Source organism: Oryctolagus cuniculus, chromosome 1 (assembly GCF_964237555.1).
Source record: "Oryctolagus cuniculus chromosome 1, mOryCun1.1, whole genome shotgun sequence".
Lineage (NCBI taxonomy): Eukaryota > Metazoa > Chordata > Mammalia > Lagomorpha > Leporidae > Oryctolagus > Oryctolagus cuniculus.
In genome coordinates, this window is record NC_091432.1 from 196,563,934 (window position 1) to 196,582,231 (window position 18,298).

The window sequence follows — 18,298 nt, forward strand, 5'->3', positions numbered from 1 at the left end:
GAGGCTCTCGGCAGCCTTCAGAGTTAGCAGGGCAAGGCTGCTCCGAGCCCTAGGCAGACCCAAAGCCCCAACATGTCCTCAGCCTTGCTCAGACCAGGGCAGGGAAGTCTCCGAGGCCTTCACCGCTTTCAGGGCCGGAGGGACCCGCAGGCTGTCCTACACCGCCCCCAGGCCGCCAAAGCGACTCCCAAAGGGTCCTCGCTCGCAACTTCTCTCCCCCATCCAGCCCGGAGTCTGCTTGGGAGCCGGGACTCTGATCCGGAATGGGGGCTTGCCCGTCGCGGAGGAGGGCGGGCCCAGGGAACGCTCGGCGGACCCCGTCGGGGGAAATCCCAGGGAGTCCCAAGCCCTCGGACCGGCACCGACCCGAGTCCTTACCCAGCAGCGGGGACTCCTCAGGGCAAACAGGCAGCAACAGCGCTGTGGTGGGGAGCACTGGCACCGAAGTCAAGTTGCTCGCGGGGCCGGGCCCAGAATCGGCGCCAGGGCTGGAGTCGTGACCCCGGCGAGGCTCAGAGAAGGTGCCCAGAGGCGGCGGGGGCCGGACCCCTCCGGCCTGGAGCTCCCCGGAGGGCTGCCCGCTGGAGGCGGCGGTGGCGCCGCTCGAGCCGCCCTGCAGCTGCGTGGCGACCCCGACCAGCTGGGGCAGGCGGCTCAGGTCACGGCCGGCCAGGTAATAGACGAGCGTGACTCCAAGGTGCAGCGCGCAGACGGCCACGAGCAGGCGGCAGGCCCGCTGCAGGGACGCGCCCGGCATCGCGGTGCTGCCGCCCAGGAGCGGCTCCCGAAACCTCATCTTCCCGCCGCCGCTTTAAGAGGGGGGTGGGTTGCTGCGGGGAGGGCGGCCCGCCCGCGGGCCCCCGGCCAGGCGCTGCCCGACCGCGGCCGGCTGGGGGAGGGGCCGAGCGGCGGCGGGGCGAGGGCGCGCGGCGCGGCGGACGCGCGGGCGGCTGCTGGCGCGGACTCCGAGGCAGGACCTGCAAGAGACCAGAAGGGCGCCCGAGGCGCGGGCGGGGCCGCGAGGGGCGGGGCCGCGACGGAGAGGGGAGGGCCCTCGGCTGAGTTTTCTGGACGGGGAAGGAGGGCGGAGCCTGTGGGCGCGGGCCTCGGGGGCGGGGCCGCTCGCAGCGGGCGCGGCTGGGCAGTCCTCGGCTCGGACTCCTCCGCCCTCCTCCGAGCGGGACCTGGAGAGGCGCCGCCACCCACTGGGTGCCGCGGGGCTGGGGTACGGGCCTGGGCCTGCAGCGCGGCGGCGAGCGGAGAGCGGAGAGGGGAGCCAGCGGTGCACTGGCCGGAGGGGTCGGGGGCGTTGGCTTCCCAGGCGGTGGCCCTGGTAGCGAGAGGGGCGGAGAAAGGTTGCCGGGAAACGGGCTTCGACGCCCCGCGAGGGGTGGGACGGCGCTGTAGGATTCTCAGCCGCGTTCGAAAGCCCCTCCCCCCGAGCCCGGCGGCCGGGGCAGGGGATCCCCGGGGAAGGGGCGGAGCGCCTTGTGGCCCAGAGAGTGGACGCGTGGCCGCTTCTCTCGCCTCGCCGTCGAGTGGCCCGGGTCTGGGGAGTCCGGGGCGCAGGCGGCGCCGCCTTTGGTACACACTGCGCCGCGAGGGTGCAGAAGTCGGGTCCTCGGTGACTCCAAGACCCCCGTCGCAGGAGTGCGGCCAGTTGTACCATGTACGCTGGACTGGACGAGGACAATTCCTATTTCGTGGAAATTGTCCTCGTTTTAAAGAGTTTAAGGCCAGGGAGTTAAGAAACCTGTCCAAGAGTCGCCGCCTCTTGTCGATTTGCGACACCCAATCCACTTGGCCTAGCTTCGACCCAGAGGCCTCGCCCACTTGTGTTCAAGAGCTCAGGCAACCTCACCCTTCTCTCCAGGATCCTCGGAGATGCTGTCATTTATGTGGATAGAAAGGCTGACAACTGGCAGCCAACTCTGAGATGGGGAATTACAGCAATCGCTACGCTGTATGTTGAGCGTTTACCATATGCCATGAAGTAGGTGTTAATGAGAAAAAGTGGGGCTCAGGTGTTGGCGCTTGGTTGCCATCATACAGAAGATGCTTTCTTGACTTTCTGACCACAAGGTCCTCCCGATGGCCCTCTTCTCATTGGGCACTCCTGTCTCCTCTTCCGTTGTTGGGGAAGACCCCAGGCTGCAGTCCACGATGCTCCGTTCTGTCTACACTCACTCTCTAGGAGTCATTTCTCTTACCGGTATGCCAAGAACTCCAAATTTTTGTCTCCAGCCCAAACCTCTTCCCTGACCTCCAGACTCAATTACTCATCTGCCTGTTCCACTGGCATCTCAAATTCAACACATCCTGCCAACAACCTGCTTCTTACACTCTGTTTCCGTTCTTACCTCACTCAGAGATACCATTCATGCAATGCCATAAGACCAAAACTTAACAGGTGTCCTTGATGTGCCTACTTATTTCCAAACCACGAGCGGGTCTTGTCAGTGCTGTCATCAAAACATGGCAATTCCTGTTTTACTAACTCTGTTGCTACCATCCTGGACCGAACCACCATCATCTTGGTCTAGGCCCCCTAATGGGTCACCTGCTTCTCCTTTCTCTGTGCCTCTTCCCCAATCTGTTCTCCATCCAGCATCCAGAGAGATCTCTGTATGCTTTAATCAGACCTGTGGATTTATTCAGAACAAAATCTAAACCCATAGACGCTGGGGCTGGCATTGTGGAGCAGCAGGTTAAGCCGTCACTTGGGATGCCCACATTCCATTCAGGGTGCCAGCTTGAGTCCCAGCTACTCTACTTCCTATCCAGCCTGCTGGAGCCCCTGCCACCCACATGGGAGAGCTGCATGGAGTTCCAGGCTCCTGACTTTGGCCTGGCCAGGCCCTGGCTGTTGCAGGAATTTAGAAAGTGAACTAGCAGATGGAAGCTCTCTCTCTCTCTCTGACTCTGCCTTTCAAAATGGATAAGTAAAATCTCTTTTAAAGAACACAACAGGGCCAGCACTGTGGTGCAGTGGGTAAAGCCGCCACCTGCAGTGTCAGAATGCCATATGGGCGCCACTTTGAGTCTCGGCTGCTCCTCTTCTGATCCAGCTCTGCCTCTTCCTCTTTGTAGTTCTGCTTTCAAATAAATAACTAAATAGTTTATTAAAAAGAAGAAAGAGGAGAAGGAGGAGGAGGAGGGGGAGGAGGAGAACACACCAAGGAGCCAGTGTTGTGGCATAGCAGGTTAAGCTTTCTATACCAGCATCCCAGATGGGCCCAGGTTTGACACCCAGCTGCTCCATTTCCAATCCAGCTTCCTACTAATGCACCTGGGAAAAGAGTGGACGATGGCCCAAAGTGCTTGGGCCCCTGCAACCATGAGGGAGACCCAGATGAAACTCCAGGTTCCTGGCTTCAGCCTGACCCAGCCCCGCCATTCAGCCATTTGGGGACTAAACCAGCTGATGGAAGATTTTTTCTCTCTCCCTCTGTCTCTTTTCATCTCTCTGTAACTCTGCCTTTCAAATAAATAAAAGATAAACCTTAAAAACACACACACCAATTCCATAGATGTCCTTTCTAGTCTGTTTGCTATGTCCCTGCCCACCTGCATTTATCACTGCCTGTGGTTTGCTTGACCTCTGTCAGCCACCTGGACTAATTGCTGGTCCTTGTTTGCCATTTTCCCGTGTCTCAGGGCCTTTGTGCCTGCTATCACATAGCCAGAAGTGCTCTTTCCCCATATTTTACTCAGGTCCCTCAAACGTCACCTTAAGAGAGAGACCTTCTCGGACTTTTACGTAGAATACTCTCCTACCTAAATGCGATCAGCATTTGTTAAAGTTCATGGTAAGTAAATACTGAAAAGTGCCTTGCTGGTCCAGGCAGGAGCAAAGGGAGAAATTATCACTAAGGTGTTTTTGAACACAATGTGAAGACTTGATCTCCGCAGAGTCGATAAGGGTGAAGGTGACCCCAACAGCCAACGCCTCAGGAAAATTCCTGGCCAGTAAGAATGGGTCAGGTTAGTCGCTCACCTGAAAAACGAACAAAGGGGAACAGGTGGCCAGCGCCGCGGCTCACTAAGCTAATCCTCTATCTGCAGCACCAGCACTCCGGGTTCTAGTCCCAGTTGGGGCACCGATTCTGTCCCGGTTGCTCCTCTTCCAGTCCAGCTCTCTGCTGTGGCCTGGGAAGGCAGTGGAGGATGGCCCAAGTGCTTGGGCCCTGAACCCACATGGAAGACCAGGAGGAGGCACCTGGCTCCTGGCTTCGGATTGGCGCAGCGCGCCAGCCGTGACAACCATTTTGGGGGTGAACTGATGGAAGGAAGACCTTTCTCTCTGTCTCCCTCTCACTGTCTAACTCTGCCTGTCAAAAAAAGGGGGGGGGGGAGCAGGTGTGTCTTGTGTAGGCTTGAGCATCAGCCTTGCCAGCCCCTAATCCAGAGGTAACCAGAAGCAGTACATTTCTTTTTTTAGAAAGATCCACAAGAGGCAGGTGCCATGACACAGTAGGTGAATCCTCTACCTGTGGCGCCAGCATCCCATATGGGTGCCAGTTCTAGTCCCGGCTGCTCCTCTTCCAATGCAGGTCTCTGCTGTGGCCTGGGAAAGCAGTAGAAAATGGCCCAAGTCCTTGGACCCCTGCACCAGCATGGGAGACCTGGAAGAAGCACCTGGCTCCTGGCTTTGGATCCGTGTCGCTCTGGCAATTGCCGCCATCTGGGGAGTGAACCAATGGATGGAAGACCTTTCTCTCTCTCTCTCTCTCCCTCTCACTGTCTGTAATTCTACCTCTCAAATAAATAAATAAAAACCTTTTAAAAAATCCACAAATCTCGCCGGTGCCACGGCTCACTAGGCTAATTCTCCGCCTAGCGGCACCGGCACACCAGGTTCTAGTCCCGGTTGGGGCGCTGGATTCTGTCCCGGTTGCCCCTCTTCCAGGTCAGCTCTCTGCTGTGGCCAGGGAGTGCAGTGGAGGATGGCCCAGGTGCTTGGGCCCTGCACCCCATGGGAGACCAGGAGGAAGCACCTGGCTCCTGGCTCCTGCCATTGGATCAGCGCAGTGCGCCGGCTGCAGCACGCCGGCTGCGGCAGCCATTGGAGGGTGAACCAACGGCAAAAGGAAGACCTTTCTCTCTGTCTCTCTCTCTCACTGTCCACTCTGCCTGTCAAAAAAAAAAAAAAATCCACAAATCTCAGGGCAACCATGTCCATCTGTTGCAATATGAACAGGTGTTCGAGAAAGACAGTCAACCCTGGCAACCTGTTTCCCCACTAGCTCCAGCTTTTTCCACTCTCAAATCTGTCATGTGAAAAATTAATCCTGTTAGATGGAACGTGGAGGAGGAAATCGCAGGGCTCAGCAGCCTGAAAGCTGGGATCGGGCTTGGCAGTTGTCCTGCCCGGTTGCCAGCCCAACATCACCACCCTCTGCATCTTCCTTCCGCTTGCCCTTGACGGCTCAGCGCCGTTTGCCCTCCCTCTCACGGCGCCCTCTGCCACACCTGCCCCTTTTCCTTTCTGTGTCACCCTGGAAATCAGAAGCGCATAGGATAGTGCCTGGCGCATGGTAGACAATTGTTTCCCAACACAGCACTCTGAAACTTAGTATCTTAAAATGACAACAATGTCTCCCAGCTGTGTAACAGGGCAGCTCTGCCTCCCAGTTGGGAAGTTCCCCAAGGACTCACTCACATGACTGGCAGCTGGCGCTGGCTGCTGGCTCAGAGGGGGCTGTAGGACCTTCCTGTTTCATGCTGACCCCTCCACAAAGGTTTCTTCATGGGGCTGCTTGGGTTTCCTCATAAACTGGAGGATGCAGGGGCCGGCGCAGTGGTGCAGTGGGTTAACGCCCTCGCCTGAAGCGCCAGCATTCCATATGGGCACCGGTTCTAGTCCCGGCTGCTCCACTTCTGATCCAGCTCTCTGCTGTGGCCTGGGAAGGCAGTAGAGGATGGCCCAAGTCCTTGGGATTCTGCACTGGAAAGAAGCTCCTGGCTCCTGGCTTCGGATCGGCGCAGCTCTGGCCGTTGCAGCCATCTGGGGAGTGAGCCAGCAGATGGAAGACCTCTCTCTCTGTCTCTACCTGTCTCTATGACACTGTCTTGTCTTTCAAATAAATAAAATAAATATAAAAAAATACTTCAAGTTCAGAATCCATATCATCTGAACCAGGTCCAAGTATGACCCCCCGCCGCCCCGGGTTTAAGCACCTATGAGTTAGAAAAACAAGTTACCAGGGCTGGCATTATAGCATGGCAGGCCAAGCTGCAGCCTGATCCAGATTTCTGCTTTGGCCTGGGAAAGCAGTGGAAGAAGGGCCATGTGCTTGAGCTCTGCATCCAAGTGGGAGACCCAGAAAAATCTTCTGGCTTAAGATCGGCCCAGCTCCAGCCATTGGGGTCATTTGGGGAGTGAACCAGCAGATAGAAGACTTTCTCTCTCTCTCTCTCTCTCTCTCTACCTGCCCCTCTTTGTAACTCTACCTCTCAAATAAATAAATAAAACATTAAAAAAAACAAATACATAAATACATCTTTAAAAAAAAGAAAAGGAAAACAAGTTACCTTCTTCCTCGCCTTCTTTTCCCTCTGCCTGAGCAATTCAGTCCAAAAGCCATTAGACAGAGTTGAACAAGGCAGGAATCCAGATGGCACAAACAGGGGTCAAAGCCCAACCAGGATGAAGAAGGAAGAGGGTTGGGGAGGGCAGCAGCCCAGCAGTGTGAAAGCCCAAGTGGAATAAAAAAGGCATCTGTGGGGAATCAGGACCTCAGCAGGGTTTCAGGGAAGTAGGACAGCCCAGAACAGAGTGTGGAGCCCAAATAGGATGTGGAAATGTTAAATGTAACGAGACTGCTTAAAAAGAAATGATATGAGGGGTCTTTGAAAAGTTCCTGGAGGTGCATATTATGAAAAAAATAAGCACAAGTTTCAAATATTTAGTGCTCCAAATTAAAGTTTTTGCAAGTGTATTTGGGAGGCAGAGCGAAGAGATAAAGAGAGAAACCTCCCATCCATTGGTTCACTCCTCAAATGCCCATAGGGGTCGAGGCTGGGCCAAGGCTGAGGCTAGGAGTCAGGAGCACAATCCACGTCTCCCATATGAGTGGCAAAGGCCAAATACATGAGCCATCGCTGCTATCTGTCAGGGCCTTCATTGCTAGAAGCTGGCATCAGGAGCTAGAACTGAGAACCAATTCCAGGCACTCTGATGTAGGACGTAAGCACTTAAACCAGCAGGCTAAAACCCAGTCAAAACTCACTTTCTTTTTTTTTTTTTTTTTTTAAGATTTTATTTATTTATTTATTTATTTGAGAGGCAGAGTTACAGACATGCAGAAGGAGAGACAGAGAGAAAGGTCTTCCATCCACTGGTTCACTTCCCAAATGGCTGCAATGGCCAGAGTTGGGCCGATCCCAAGCCAGGAGCCAAGGGCTTCTTTCAGGTCTCCCACATGGGTGCATGGGCCCAAGCACTTAGGCCCACTTCCACTGCTTTCTCAGGCCATAGCAGAAAGCTGGATTGGAAGAAAAGCATCTGGGACCCGAACCAGCGCCCATATGGGATGCTGGTGCCACAGGCTAAGGCTTAACCTACTACACCACAGCGCCAGCCCCCAAACTTATTTTCTAATTCCACATGGCCACAGACTTTTTAAAATGTAAAACAAATGTTTATTTTTACTTACTTGAAAGGTGGAGAAATGAAAGAGAGAGAGAGAGAACTTCCATTCCGTGGTTTACTCCCCACATACCACAACAGCCAGGTCTTTGCCAGGCCAAAACTAGGAGCCCAGAACTCCATCTGAGCCTCTCACCCAGGTACTTGAGCCATCACCTGCTGCCTGCCAGGATGCGTTAACAGGAAGCTTGATAGGAAGAGAAGTCGCAGGGACTAAACCAGCACTCTGGCATGGGATGTGGGCCTCCCATGTGGCAGCTTAACCCTCTGAGCCACCGTGCTCAGGAGCTTTCTGAAATACCTGTGTCAACAAATAATGAGATTTAACCATGTTTCTCGCTGTCAGAGAAAGGTGCAACAAATGTAGACAAGGAGAAAATGAGATGATCCTTTGGACACTTTTATAAATTGGTGTGAGTTCAACATTTTCAATGTAAAGATTGATAATTGGATAAGTGGATGTGAGTGGCTCTGTGCGTCTGCTTGTATGCGTGTCTGGGAGGAGACAGTTCCCAGTACAGTATACATATCCAGCACCCAAATCTTGGCATCTAAACATCATTCTCCAATAAAAGGACCTGGGGATTCTTGGGGGAAAGAATGATTCTAGGGATGGGCCAGGAGTATTAGTAAGGTCAGTCTTGAAAATAACTGTGCCACAAAATAAAGAGCTTGAAGAATGGTAAGGCTGGGGCCGACGTTGTGGTTAAGCTGCTGCCAGCAATGCCTGCTTCCCATATGGGCGCTGGTTCAAGTGTTGGCTGCTCCACTGCTGATCCAGCTCCCTGCTAATGCCCTGAGAAAGCAGCGGAAGATGGTCCATGCACTTGGGCCCCTGCACCCCTGTGGGAGACCCAGAGGAATTTCCTGACTCCTGGCTTAGATCAGATTGGCACAGCTCCAGCCATTGCAGCCATTTGGAGAGTGAACCAGTAGATAGAATATCTTGATCTCGATCTCTCTCTGTAACTCTTTCAAGTAAATAAATAAATCTTAAAAAATGATGAAGCTATGGCAAAAGGACATAGAAATCAGTTTGAAGGGGCTCTCTCATTGGCCAGATATAGAATATTTTGAGCACAAAATTAAATATTGATGGGGGGGTGAGTGTTGTAGCGCAGCAGTAAGCCCATATCCCATATCAGAGTATCCAGGATTAAGTCCTGCCTCCACCTCTGGTCCAGCTTCCTGCTATGTGTACCTTAGGAGGCAGCAGATTATGGGCTCAAGTACTGGGATTCCTGCTACCCACATGGGAAACTTGAATAGAGTGCAGGCTCCTGGCCTTGGTCTGACTCAGGTCCAGCCGTTGGCAGGCATCTAGGGAGTGAAAAAGCAGATGGAATATTCTCTCCCCTCCCCCATCAAATAAATCAAAAGAAATAAATAGAAAATAGAAAAAGTGGTTAATAAAAGGTACATGACAGTACTTAGCAAATCTGAGAAGAGATCTTGCACTTGTCAGCTCTGCCAGCTCCCAGGGCTGGGAACTGTGTGGCTCTTATCTGTCCCTCCAATCTCTTGGCTCCATCCTTTCAGCAATTCCTCCTTTTCTGTAAGAAACAGCTTCAGTTGGCAGCTAGTAACTTGTCCAGGATGCTTCAGCGGGCACCCAGTGTGCCCATTGCAGCTTGAACTGTCCTTGCTTACTTCTTGGGCGGGGCGGGGCGGGGGGGCGCCTGGATTTTCCATGAATTTTATTGCATTTTACTCTATGAGATAAAAACCACAGCCCCAGATCACAAGAGACGGAGACGCCCTTCCCTCCTTTAGCGGATGAGTCACGGCGCTGTGGGATAAACGCTCAAGATTCTCAGGAGCACTTTGTCTCCAGATGAAAGGAGGCAGTACTTGAAATCTGCCTGACCTCAGCCAAGAGTGTTGCAGCCACATGCTGGACCCTGTTTCACTGGGAGCATCCTGGCATTAATTCTCCTCTCTGGGTTTCAATTGACTTTGATCATCTTTGTCGCTCCCCCTCTTCGTGGAGGAACGACACAGGACCCTGCGCTGTTCTTTCGTCTGCTCGGCCTTCCCCGGGTTTGCTGCTGGTTCTTCCCGGGTTGGCTACCAACCCTTCCACCTCTGTGGAAGGGCGGTTCCCCCTGCCACATTCCCCACTTCTGCGGGGGAGCGGCACACCGCCGGCCGGCTCTCTCGGGGGCTGCTCAGATGTTCCTCAGGTGTTCCTGGTGCATGTTGTCTCTCTCCTCCCTTATAGTCCTCTTCCGCCAATCCCAACTCGGCTGCCCACACGCCGAGTACGCTGCTCTCCTCCAATCAGGAGCGGCTCTTGCAGCTTGTCAAGTTGGTGAGAGGCAGCTGGGTAGAAGCTGTACGCTCCTCTCCCAGTGCCATATTGTGGGAGAGCAGATGCATAGAATAAGTCTTAATTCCAGTAACAGTATAGTCCGAGTTGCTCCCCACAATCTTCTGCTGGCGCAGAGGCTGTCCTGGACACTTTGCTCAAAACAAAATAATGTCTTCTTCCCATTTGCTTTCATAGGGTAGCTAAGAGGAGTCCGTTGGAACTTTGAACATTGTGCCTGGATATCTTCACATCCAGGCCGCCAATTCACTGGCTACATTTTCTCTCAACCATGTAACCGCATATTAACCAGTGTGAAACTTAGGTCTCAAATAACCACATGTAACAATTTCTTGGGGCAGGTGTTTGGAGCAGGGGTGGAGTTGCTGCCTAGGATGCCCAAATCCCATGTCGAATTGTGATTCGGTTCCTGCCTCCTTTACTTCAGATCCAGCCCCTGCCAGTGCACAGGCTGGGAGTCAGCAGGCAGCTCAGGTGCTTGGGGCCCCTGCCACCCACAGGAGAGATCCAGATTGAGGTCCCTGCTCTTGGCCTCAGCCTGACCCAGCTCCGGCAGTTATGGACATCTGGGGAGTGAACCAGTGGATGGAAGCTTCTCTCTCTCTCTCTCTCTCTCACACACACACACACACCTAAAATGAAAATTTTTTAAAATTTTACAAAAAAGACATCAGGGCCAGTGATGTGGCCTAGTGGATTAAGCTGCTGTCTGTGAAGCCAGCATCCCATATTGGAGTGCTGGTTTGAGTCCCAGATACTCTGCTTCCAATCCAGCTCCCGACTATTGTACCTAGAAAAGCAGCAAAAAAAGGTCCAAGTACTTGGGTTCCTGCCACCCACGTGGGAGACCATGACTTCAGCCACGCCCAGCCCCAGTTGTTGCAGCCATTTGGGGAGTGAACCAGCAGATGAAAGAATTCTGTCTGTATGTCTCCTTCTGTTCCTCTCTCCTCCCTCCCCCTCTGTCATTTTGCCTTTCAAATAAGTAAAAATAAATATTTTTTAAAAGATACCAATTTCTTTAGTGTACTTGAATCTTCCTCTCTGTCCTTCAGAACTCTGTAAGCTTCCTGGTCAGTGCCATAGGTTTGAGGGTTTTGTTATCTAAGTACCCCACTTTCAGGTGCCAATTTCTGTGTCAATTTCCTGTTGCAGGGGTTGGCCAAATCCAGCCCAACAACTGCTTTTATAAATCAGAATTTACTAGAATGCATGTTCTTTTGTTTATGCTTTGTCTATGGTTTTAATGCTCTAATGGGAGAGTTAAAAATATACAACAGAGAGCCATATGGCCACGAAGCAGAAATATTTACTATCTGATCTTTTGCAGGAAAAAAAATGTGCTAACTCCTGATTTATTGCTATGCAAAAAAAAAAAAAAAAAAAAAGCACAAGATGCAAAAAACACCACCCCAAAGTGAGTTTCTTAAAACGATAATTTATTATTTCTTACAATCCTGTGTATTAACCAGATGGTTTTTGGCTTTGTAGCACTGGCTGGGCTGGTGCACTATCTGGAAGCTGCAAGTGGCCTCACTCACATAGTTGAAAATTGGTACTGGTTGCCAGCTGGGAGCTCAACACGAACTGTTACCCGGGTGTCTCAGTTCTCCTCCATGTGGGTCTCCATGTGGTCGCTTGGGCTTCTAAACACATGGGAAAGAGCAGAAATCTCTCTTTTTTTTCTTTTTCTTTCTCTCTTTTTTTTTTTTTTTTTTCCTTTTTGACAGGCAGAGTTAGAGAGAGAGAGAGACAGAGAGAAAGGTCTTCCTTCCGTTGGTTCACTCCCTAAATGGTTGCTGCAGCCGGCGCGCTGCGCCGCTCCGAAGCTAGGAGCCAGGTGCTTCCTCCTGGTCTCCCATGCAGGTGCAGGGACCAAGCACTTGGGCCATCCTCCACTGCCCTCCCGGGCCACAGCAGAGAGCTGGACTGGAAGAGGAGTAACCGGGACAGAACCGGCGCCCCAACCAGGACTAGAACCCGGAGTGCCAGCGCTGCAGGTAGAGGATTAGCCAAGTGAGCCGCGGTGCTGGCCAAGAGCAGAAATTTCTTAAGGCCAAGTCTTGGAAGCTACACATTGATACACCTGTCACATTCTAATAAGCTTCCACCCCTGGGTCCAGGCCACACTCACTGACCTTGGCCATCAGTTCCCAGGGGCATCTGTCCACAGTCCATTGGGATTAGTTCTTTGCTTCAAGTACTGCCTCCCCAGATCCTAGAAAGGCCAACAGAAGCCTGGGGACTGCCTTGAATGCTGTATCTGAAAGTCTGTTGGCCTAGTCCCCATGTCTTCATTACTGCCATAACAATGCTGCTAAGCAAATAACCAGCAAACCTAAGTGCCACACAGCAGAGCACTTATTTTTCTCTCATGTGTTCATGAGTTGGCTGGGACCCCTGTGCTTAAGGCTGTAAATCTATAGGTTGGCTGGGTGAGTCTACTCCACGTGTCTCTACTCTTCCGTGATGCCTGCTAAGGGCTTGGTATTTTCCCTGGTGATGGCACAAGCCCAAGATGAGCAAGCAAAAAGAATCCAATGCCTGTAAGGCCCACGATTGGAATGGTCACTTCCACCCATTTTCCACCAGTCAAAACAAGTTGTGTGGCCAACCCAAGATTAGTGAGGCAGGAAACTACATTCTCCCGCTAGAGGGAGGGACTTCAAAGTTCACGGCGAAGGGGCTGGATACAGGGAGTGGTGAAGACCTGGGAGGAATGCCATCCTCTGTAACATTTTGTTGCTGGAGCTTGCATGGCAGCTGGGAGCTATGCTCTAGAACAGCTCACAACACGCAGACTCTCTGGTCTCTTTCCCTCCGGTCATCTGCTCTTCCCAATCTGCCCTCTGGATCGGGCCAGGCTTCAGGATTACAGAGAACATGGAAGGCCAGCAACTCTACCTTCCTGCAATGAGGGATCCCACACGCAGTGTGCTCTCTGGCAGTCTGCCCAGCACCGGGTGCATACCTCCAGTGAGAGGGCACTTCCTGTATCCAGAGGCAACCTCTGCCTTTGTAGGTATTAGTAACCTATCTTTTTGATTTTCATTTTATTTGAAAGACTGAGAGGAGACAGAGATCTTCCATCCACTGTTTTACTCTTCAAATGCTGGCAATGGCCAGGGCTGAGTCAGACCAAAACCAGGAGCCCAGAACTCTGTCTGGGTCTCCCACACAGATGTCAGGAACCCAAGTACTGGGCCATCATCAGTTGCCTCCCAGGTTGCTCGTTAGCAGGAAGCTGGAATCATGAGTAGAGCAAAGACTCAAACCCAGGCACTCTGGTTTGGGCTGCAAGCGTCCCAAGTGGCATCTTGATCGCTGTGCCAAATTCTCACCCCAACATTCACTTCTGGATGTTTGTGTTAAACTAAAAGGTAGGGCTGAGGACAGGGTCCTGGAGCAGTGGAAGCACTCCTGTAAGCAGGCTTGCATCCTTTAAAGAATGTCTCTGTACCAACCAGGGCTTTTAACAGCCAAAACAGTTGATTACAACACTGCCAGTGATTACTCAGGACCACCACTTCAGGACTGTTTGTGCTGCCGCCGCCACTGCCATAACTAACATCTGCACCACCCCATCTCTGCATCAATGCCTAAGAAGTCAGTGGGAGTGGCTGGCTGAGGCCAATTCTCAGGCTTGAGCCCTAGCTGCCAGGTAGCCTAGAAAACAGCCTTGCCCTTTCTGCTTCCATCGTAGGAGCCAGGACACTGCAGCCCTCCCATACCGTCTATGCTGGGAAATTTTCCAAACGATAGAAGGTTGTGTTTTAAGTGGACTCATGTAATGGTTCAGTCCAGTCACTTAGCAGGTTGCCTTTCCTCTTAATTGTACTATCATCCATCCCATCGTTTCCATTATAGCCACAAGAATATCATGCCAGAGGTTGTTAATGGCCTTACTGAAGACCCAATTTGCTAATGAACAGACTAGCAAGTGCAGCTCTGCGATCTGTCAGTCCAGGGACCTGTCAGAAAAAGAAACTTGGTTGTCCTTGCCCTGGCTTATTTTGAGAACTCTCCGCTTCCTGTATGTCTTTAAAAATCGAATCTCAGATAAGAGTGCTGTTCACAAAATCAGCTTTTTCTCCCCGTAATGGACAGAGGCTGATTTTGTCTGCCTTCAATTCCCGACTCTGGTAGGAGACTCCCGCTCTTCCCCACGTGGCTGAGATGAGCTCATCGGGGCTTCTTGGTGGACGAGGTGACTTACATCAGGTCAGCCCCAGCACCGCATCCCTCTGGCCCCTGTGATGGGTTCACCGATGGACACATGGCCCAAGCCAGGGAGGGGGCTAATGAACAGAATCCCCTCTTCCCCCAGAACTTCTGCTGCCTATACTGAGAAAAAAAATCTCTTCCTTCCCTCTGGAGTTGCCAGACTGGCATTAATGAGACTATTGTTCTGTTCTCTAGGACTCTCCTAACACATTCCCACAGACTCAGTGGCTTAAAAAAACAAAACTGTGAGGCTGTGTTGCTCGGCAGATTAAATGGCTGCTTGCAATGCCAGCATCCCGCCTTAGAGTGCTAGTTCGAGTCCAGCTGCTCTGCCTGCAATCCAGCTCCCTGCTAATGTGCCTGGAAAGGTAGTGGAAGATGGCCCAAGTGCTTGGGTCCCTGCCATGCACGTGGGAAACCCAGATGGGGTTCCTGGCTCCTGGCCCAGCCCTGACTGTTGGGAGCATTTGGGGAGTGAACCAACACATGAAAGATCCTCTGTCTCTCCTTCTTTCTATAGCTCTGCCTTCCAAATAAATAAATATATATATATATTTAAATTAATTCATTCATAGTTTTGGAGGCTAGAAGTCCAAATCAAGGTGTCGGCCAACCATGCTCTTCCTGAAAGTGCTAGGAAGAATCCTTCCTTGCTTCTTGTAGCTTCCAGTGGTCCCCAACAACCTTTAGCATCCCTCAATGTGTGGCTACATCATGCTAATATCTGCCTATTTTTTTTAATAAAAACCTTCCTGTTTAAAAAAAGAAAGTTTTTTTTCTTGAGAATGAGAGAGGGAGAGAAAGAAAAACTAGAGACAGCCATCTGCTGGCTCACTCCCCAAAACCCATAACATTCTGGGCCATAAGTGGGAACTAGGCAAACCACCCAGGTCTCCCCTGGGGGTGGCAGGAACACAATCACTTGGGCCATTACTGCAGCCTCCCAGCATCTGCATAAATAGGAAGCCAGAATCAGCCACAGCTAGGCATGGGCCCCAGGCATTCTGATATGGGGCTTGAGTGTCTTAACTGGTATCTTAGACACTAAGTGCCTGCCCCAGCTGCCCCCTTGGTGTGTGTGACTTTCTGCTGTTGATGTGGCCTCTCCTTGAAAGGACACTGACCGCTGGATTTAGAGCCCATCATAATCCAGTGTGACTACTCTTGATTATTTTTTAAGATTTAGTTATTTACTTGAAAGGCAGAGTTACAGAAACAGGGAAAAAGAAAGAGGATCGTGGGGCTGGCACCGTGGCATAGCAGGTAAAGCCGCCGCCTCAGTGCCAGCATCCCATATGGGTACCGGTTCGAGTCCCAGAAGCTCCACTTCTGATCTAGCTCCCTGCTATGGCCTGGGAAACCAGAATAAGATGGTCCAAGTCCTTGGGCCCCTGTACCCGCGTGGGAGACCCCGAGGAAGCTCTTGGCTCCTGGCTTCGGATCAGCCCAACTCCAGCTGTTGCAGCCATTTGGAGAATGAACCAGCAGATGGAAGACCTTTGTCTTGCTCTCTCTGCCTCTCCCTCTCTATAACTCTACCTCTCAAATAAATAAATCCTTTTTAAAATTTTAAAAAAAGTAAAGAACAACAACAACAACAAAAGAAAGAGGATCTTCCATCCACTGGTTCACTCCCCTCTCTCTGCCCCCCCAAAGTGGTTTCAACAGCCAGAGCTGGGCCAAGCCAAGTTAGGCACCAGGAACTCTATCCAGGCCCCCAACGTGGGTGCAGGGGCCCAAGCCCGTGGGCCATCTTCCTCTGCTTTCCCAGGCACATTAGGAGGGAGCTGAATTGGAAGTGGAGCAGTCAGGGCTCCCAGCGGCATTCATATGAGATACTGAACCCACTGAGCCGCAACAGAGTCCCTGACTTCTTTTGCTTTAGCTAACTGCATTTGCAAAGACCTTATTTCCAAATAAAGTCAGCTCTGAGGTTTTGGATAGGTGTGACTCTTGGAGGTATTCTATTCCACCCACTCCAGTCTCGCGTGTAAAGAGCCTACCTGAGAATTCAGCCAACAAGGAAGCGAGAGGGATGTGGCCTGGTATGCCATGGACTGCCCAGTTCCCCCTCCCTTTTCTTCCTTAAGCTGACTTAAGTCACAGAGAGAACCCAGCACCCACCCTTCCTTTTACAAAATTAGCAAACCACTTGCACATGACCTACGTTTAGAGTTTCTCCCATCTGTGCTCGGCCGCCAATATTCTCTGATGGGGACAGAGTCATTCTTTTCGCAAGTTCTCTCAGTGCCTTGGATTTACTGCCTTTGGCTGGGAAACAAATGTATTTTTGAGCAACTAGATGATCTCTTAATATGCCTTCAGGTGTCACTCTTTGCCTCCTTATTATGGAAAACTTCAAAAATACAAATGTATAGGGAACATAGTAAATTCCCCAGGTACCCATCACCCTGCTTTAAAAAATATCAACACATAGGCGAGTGTGCTTCATCTATACTCTTAGCTTCTATTGAACTTTTTTTAAAAAATCAAAGATTCTCCAATGAATAATAACATTTATTGGGGAATAGCAGTATAATGAGAGTTCACTTGCCACCATAAACTATGAATGTACTCAAAGAGGTTGATGCAAAAAGTTTTTAAAGGGAAACATGAGGATTACTCAAGATATTTTGAAACACTAATCCTTGACCACAATGATCGATAACAAGGTGCTGTCAGCCTGTGTTTGATCAGGCAGTTGCTGAGCAGATGTCTTTGCAGTAGTATTTTTTTAAAGATTTATTTGAAAGGCAGAGTTAAAGAGAGAGAGAGATCTTCTAACCTTTGGTAAACTCACCAAATGCCCTCAATAGCCGCATCTGGGGCTCAAGTACTTGAGCCATCACCTACTGCCTCCCAGGAAGCAGGCTAGCTGAGATTTGAACCCTACATTCCGGAAATGAGATGCGGGCATCCCAAGTAGCAGCTCAACCCACTGCCCCACAGAGCCTGGTCCGCAATTCCATTTTGATTCTGACAACTTTCACACTTCCCTCCACCTCCTGCAAGAATATTTTAAAGCATCACTCAGCTCCTATATAATTAATTTATCCTCTTCAACTCCTGTTCAGAGCTTCAAATCCCATCATAACTGCATTTGATGAATTAAGTCTCCTGCAAGAAAGACAAAGCAAGATACTTTGCACATAGAGAGTGTACCACACAGGTTTGCTGAACAGAGTCTCTATCCTGTGGATTTTCAATTTAGTAGGAGAGATAAGAACCCCTGCCAGGGGCAGGTGTTACTGTACAGCAGATAAAGCACTGCTTGGAATGCCCACATCCCCTGTCAGATCACAGGTTCAAGTCTGGGCTCCTCCACTTCCAGTCCAGCTCCCTGCTCATGCACCTGAGAAGCAGCAAATCCTGGCCAAGTACTTGAGTCCCACCCCCATGGAAAACCTGGATGGAGTTCCAGGTTACTGGATTTGACCTGGCCCAGCCCTGACAGTTGCAGGCCTTTGGAGAGTGAACCACCTGCCGGTCTGTTTCTCTCTCTCTCTCACTCTCTCTCTCTCTCTCTCTCTCTCTTTCTCTGTGTGTGTGTGTGCGTGCGTGTGTGTGTGTGTGTGTGTGTGTGTTGCTTTGCCTTTCTAAGAAAAATAAGGAACCTCTTCTAAGCACCTGCCAACTTTCAATGTCAGTTACCTGGGCAGTTGTTAAAATGCTGGTACTGCCTGAGCAGGTAAAGGAGGAATTCTGCAGTAGCAGACTCTCAGCAGACCAGTACTGCCAGTCCATGGGTCACATTTTGGGTAGCAAGGCTATAAAAACATAATGCAAAGGAGAAAATGACAGGGTGCCATATAAGGTGGAGGTGATGAGCTACAGGGCTGAAGAACGGGCTTGTTGAGCAGCTTACCACAGTCACCCCAGTTAATTTCTAGAATATTCCAAAGTGAAACTAGTATCAAACCAACTACTGAGAGAGTCACAAACATTTTTTCACAAACTCTGGCAAGAGAAGGTAAGCTCAGCTCCAGTAAACGAATGATAGAGTGAACATGCCCAGCCAGCTCAAGGTGACTTCTTTCTCTAGAAACTTACATTTTCCCAGCAAAAACCCTTGGAACCCATTCCTGCACTCCTCC

The 18,298-nt window shown here is 51.2% G+C and overlaps 1 protein-coding gene and 2 long non-coding RNA genes across 3 annotated transcripts in view; 2 read left to right on the plus strand and 1 right to left on the minus strand.

Annotated features, from left to right (window-relative positions):
• Positions 1–967, minus strand: part of B4GALT1 (beta-1,4-galactosyltransferase 1) — a 52,351-nt gene extending 51,384 nt beyond the window's left edge. The window contains exon 1 of the mRNA XM_002708032.5: positions 379–967. Coding sequence (XP_002708078.1) covers positions 379–796 — 418 coding nt within the window. The 5' untranslated portion in view covers positions 797–967. The remainder of the gene's footprint in view (positions 1–378) is intronic.
• A 905-nt stretch (positions 968–1,872) lies between these two features.
• Positions 1,873–18,298, plus strand: part of LOC138844506 (uncharacterized) — a 35,578-nt gene continuing 19,152 nt past the window's right edge. The window contains exon 1 of the long non-coding RNA XR_011380392.1: positions 1,873–1,993. This is a non-coding gene — a long non-coding RNA (uncharacterized lncRNA). The remainder of the gene's footprint in view (positions 1,994–18,298) is intronic.
• Positions 2,083–4,790, plus strand: LOC138844508 (uncharacterized). Its single transcript, XR_011380394.1, has 3 exons — positions 2,083–2,212; positions 3,715–3,809; positions 4,554–4,790. It is a non-coding gene; the product is annotated as an uncharacterized lncRNA (long non-coding RNA).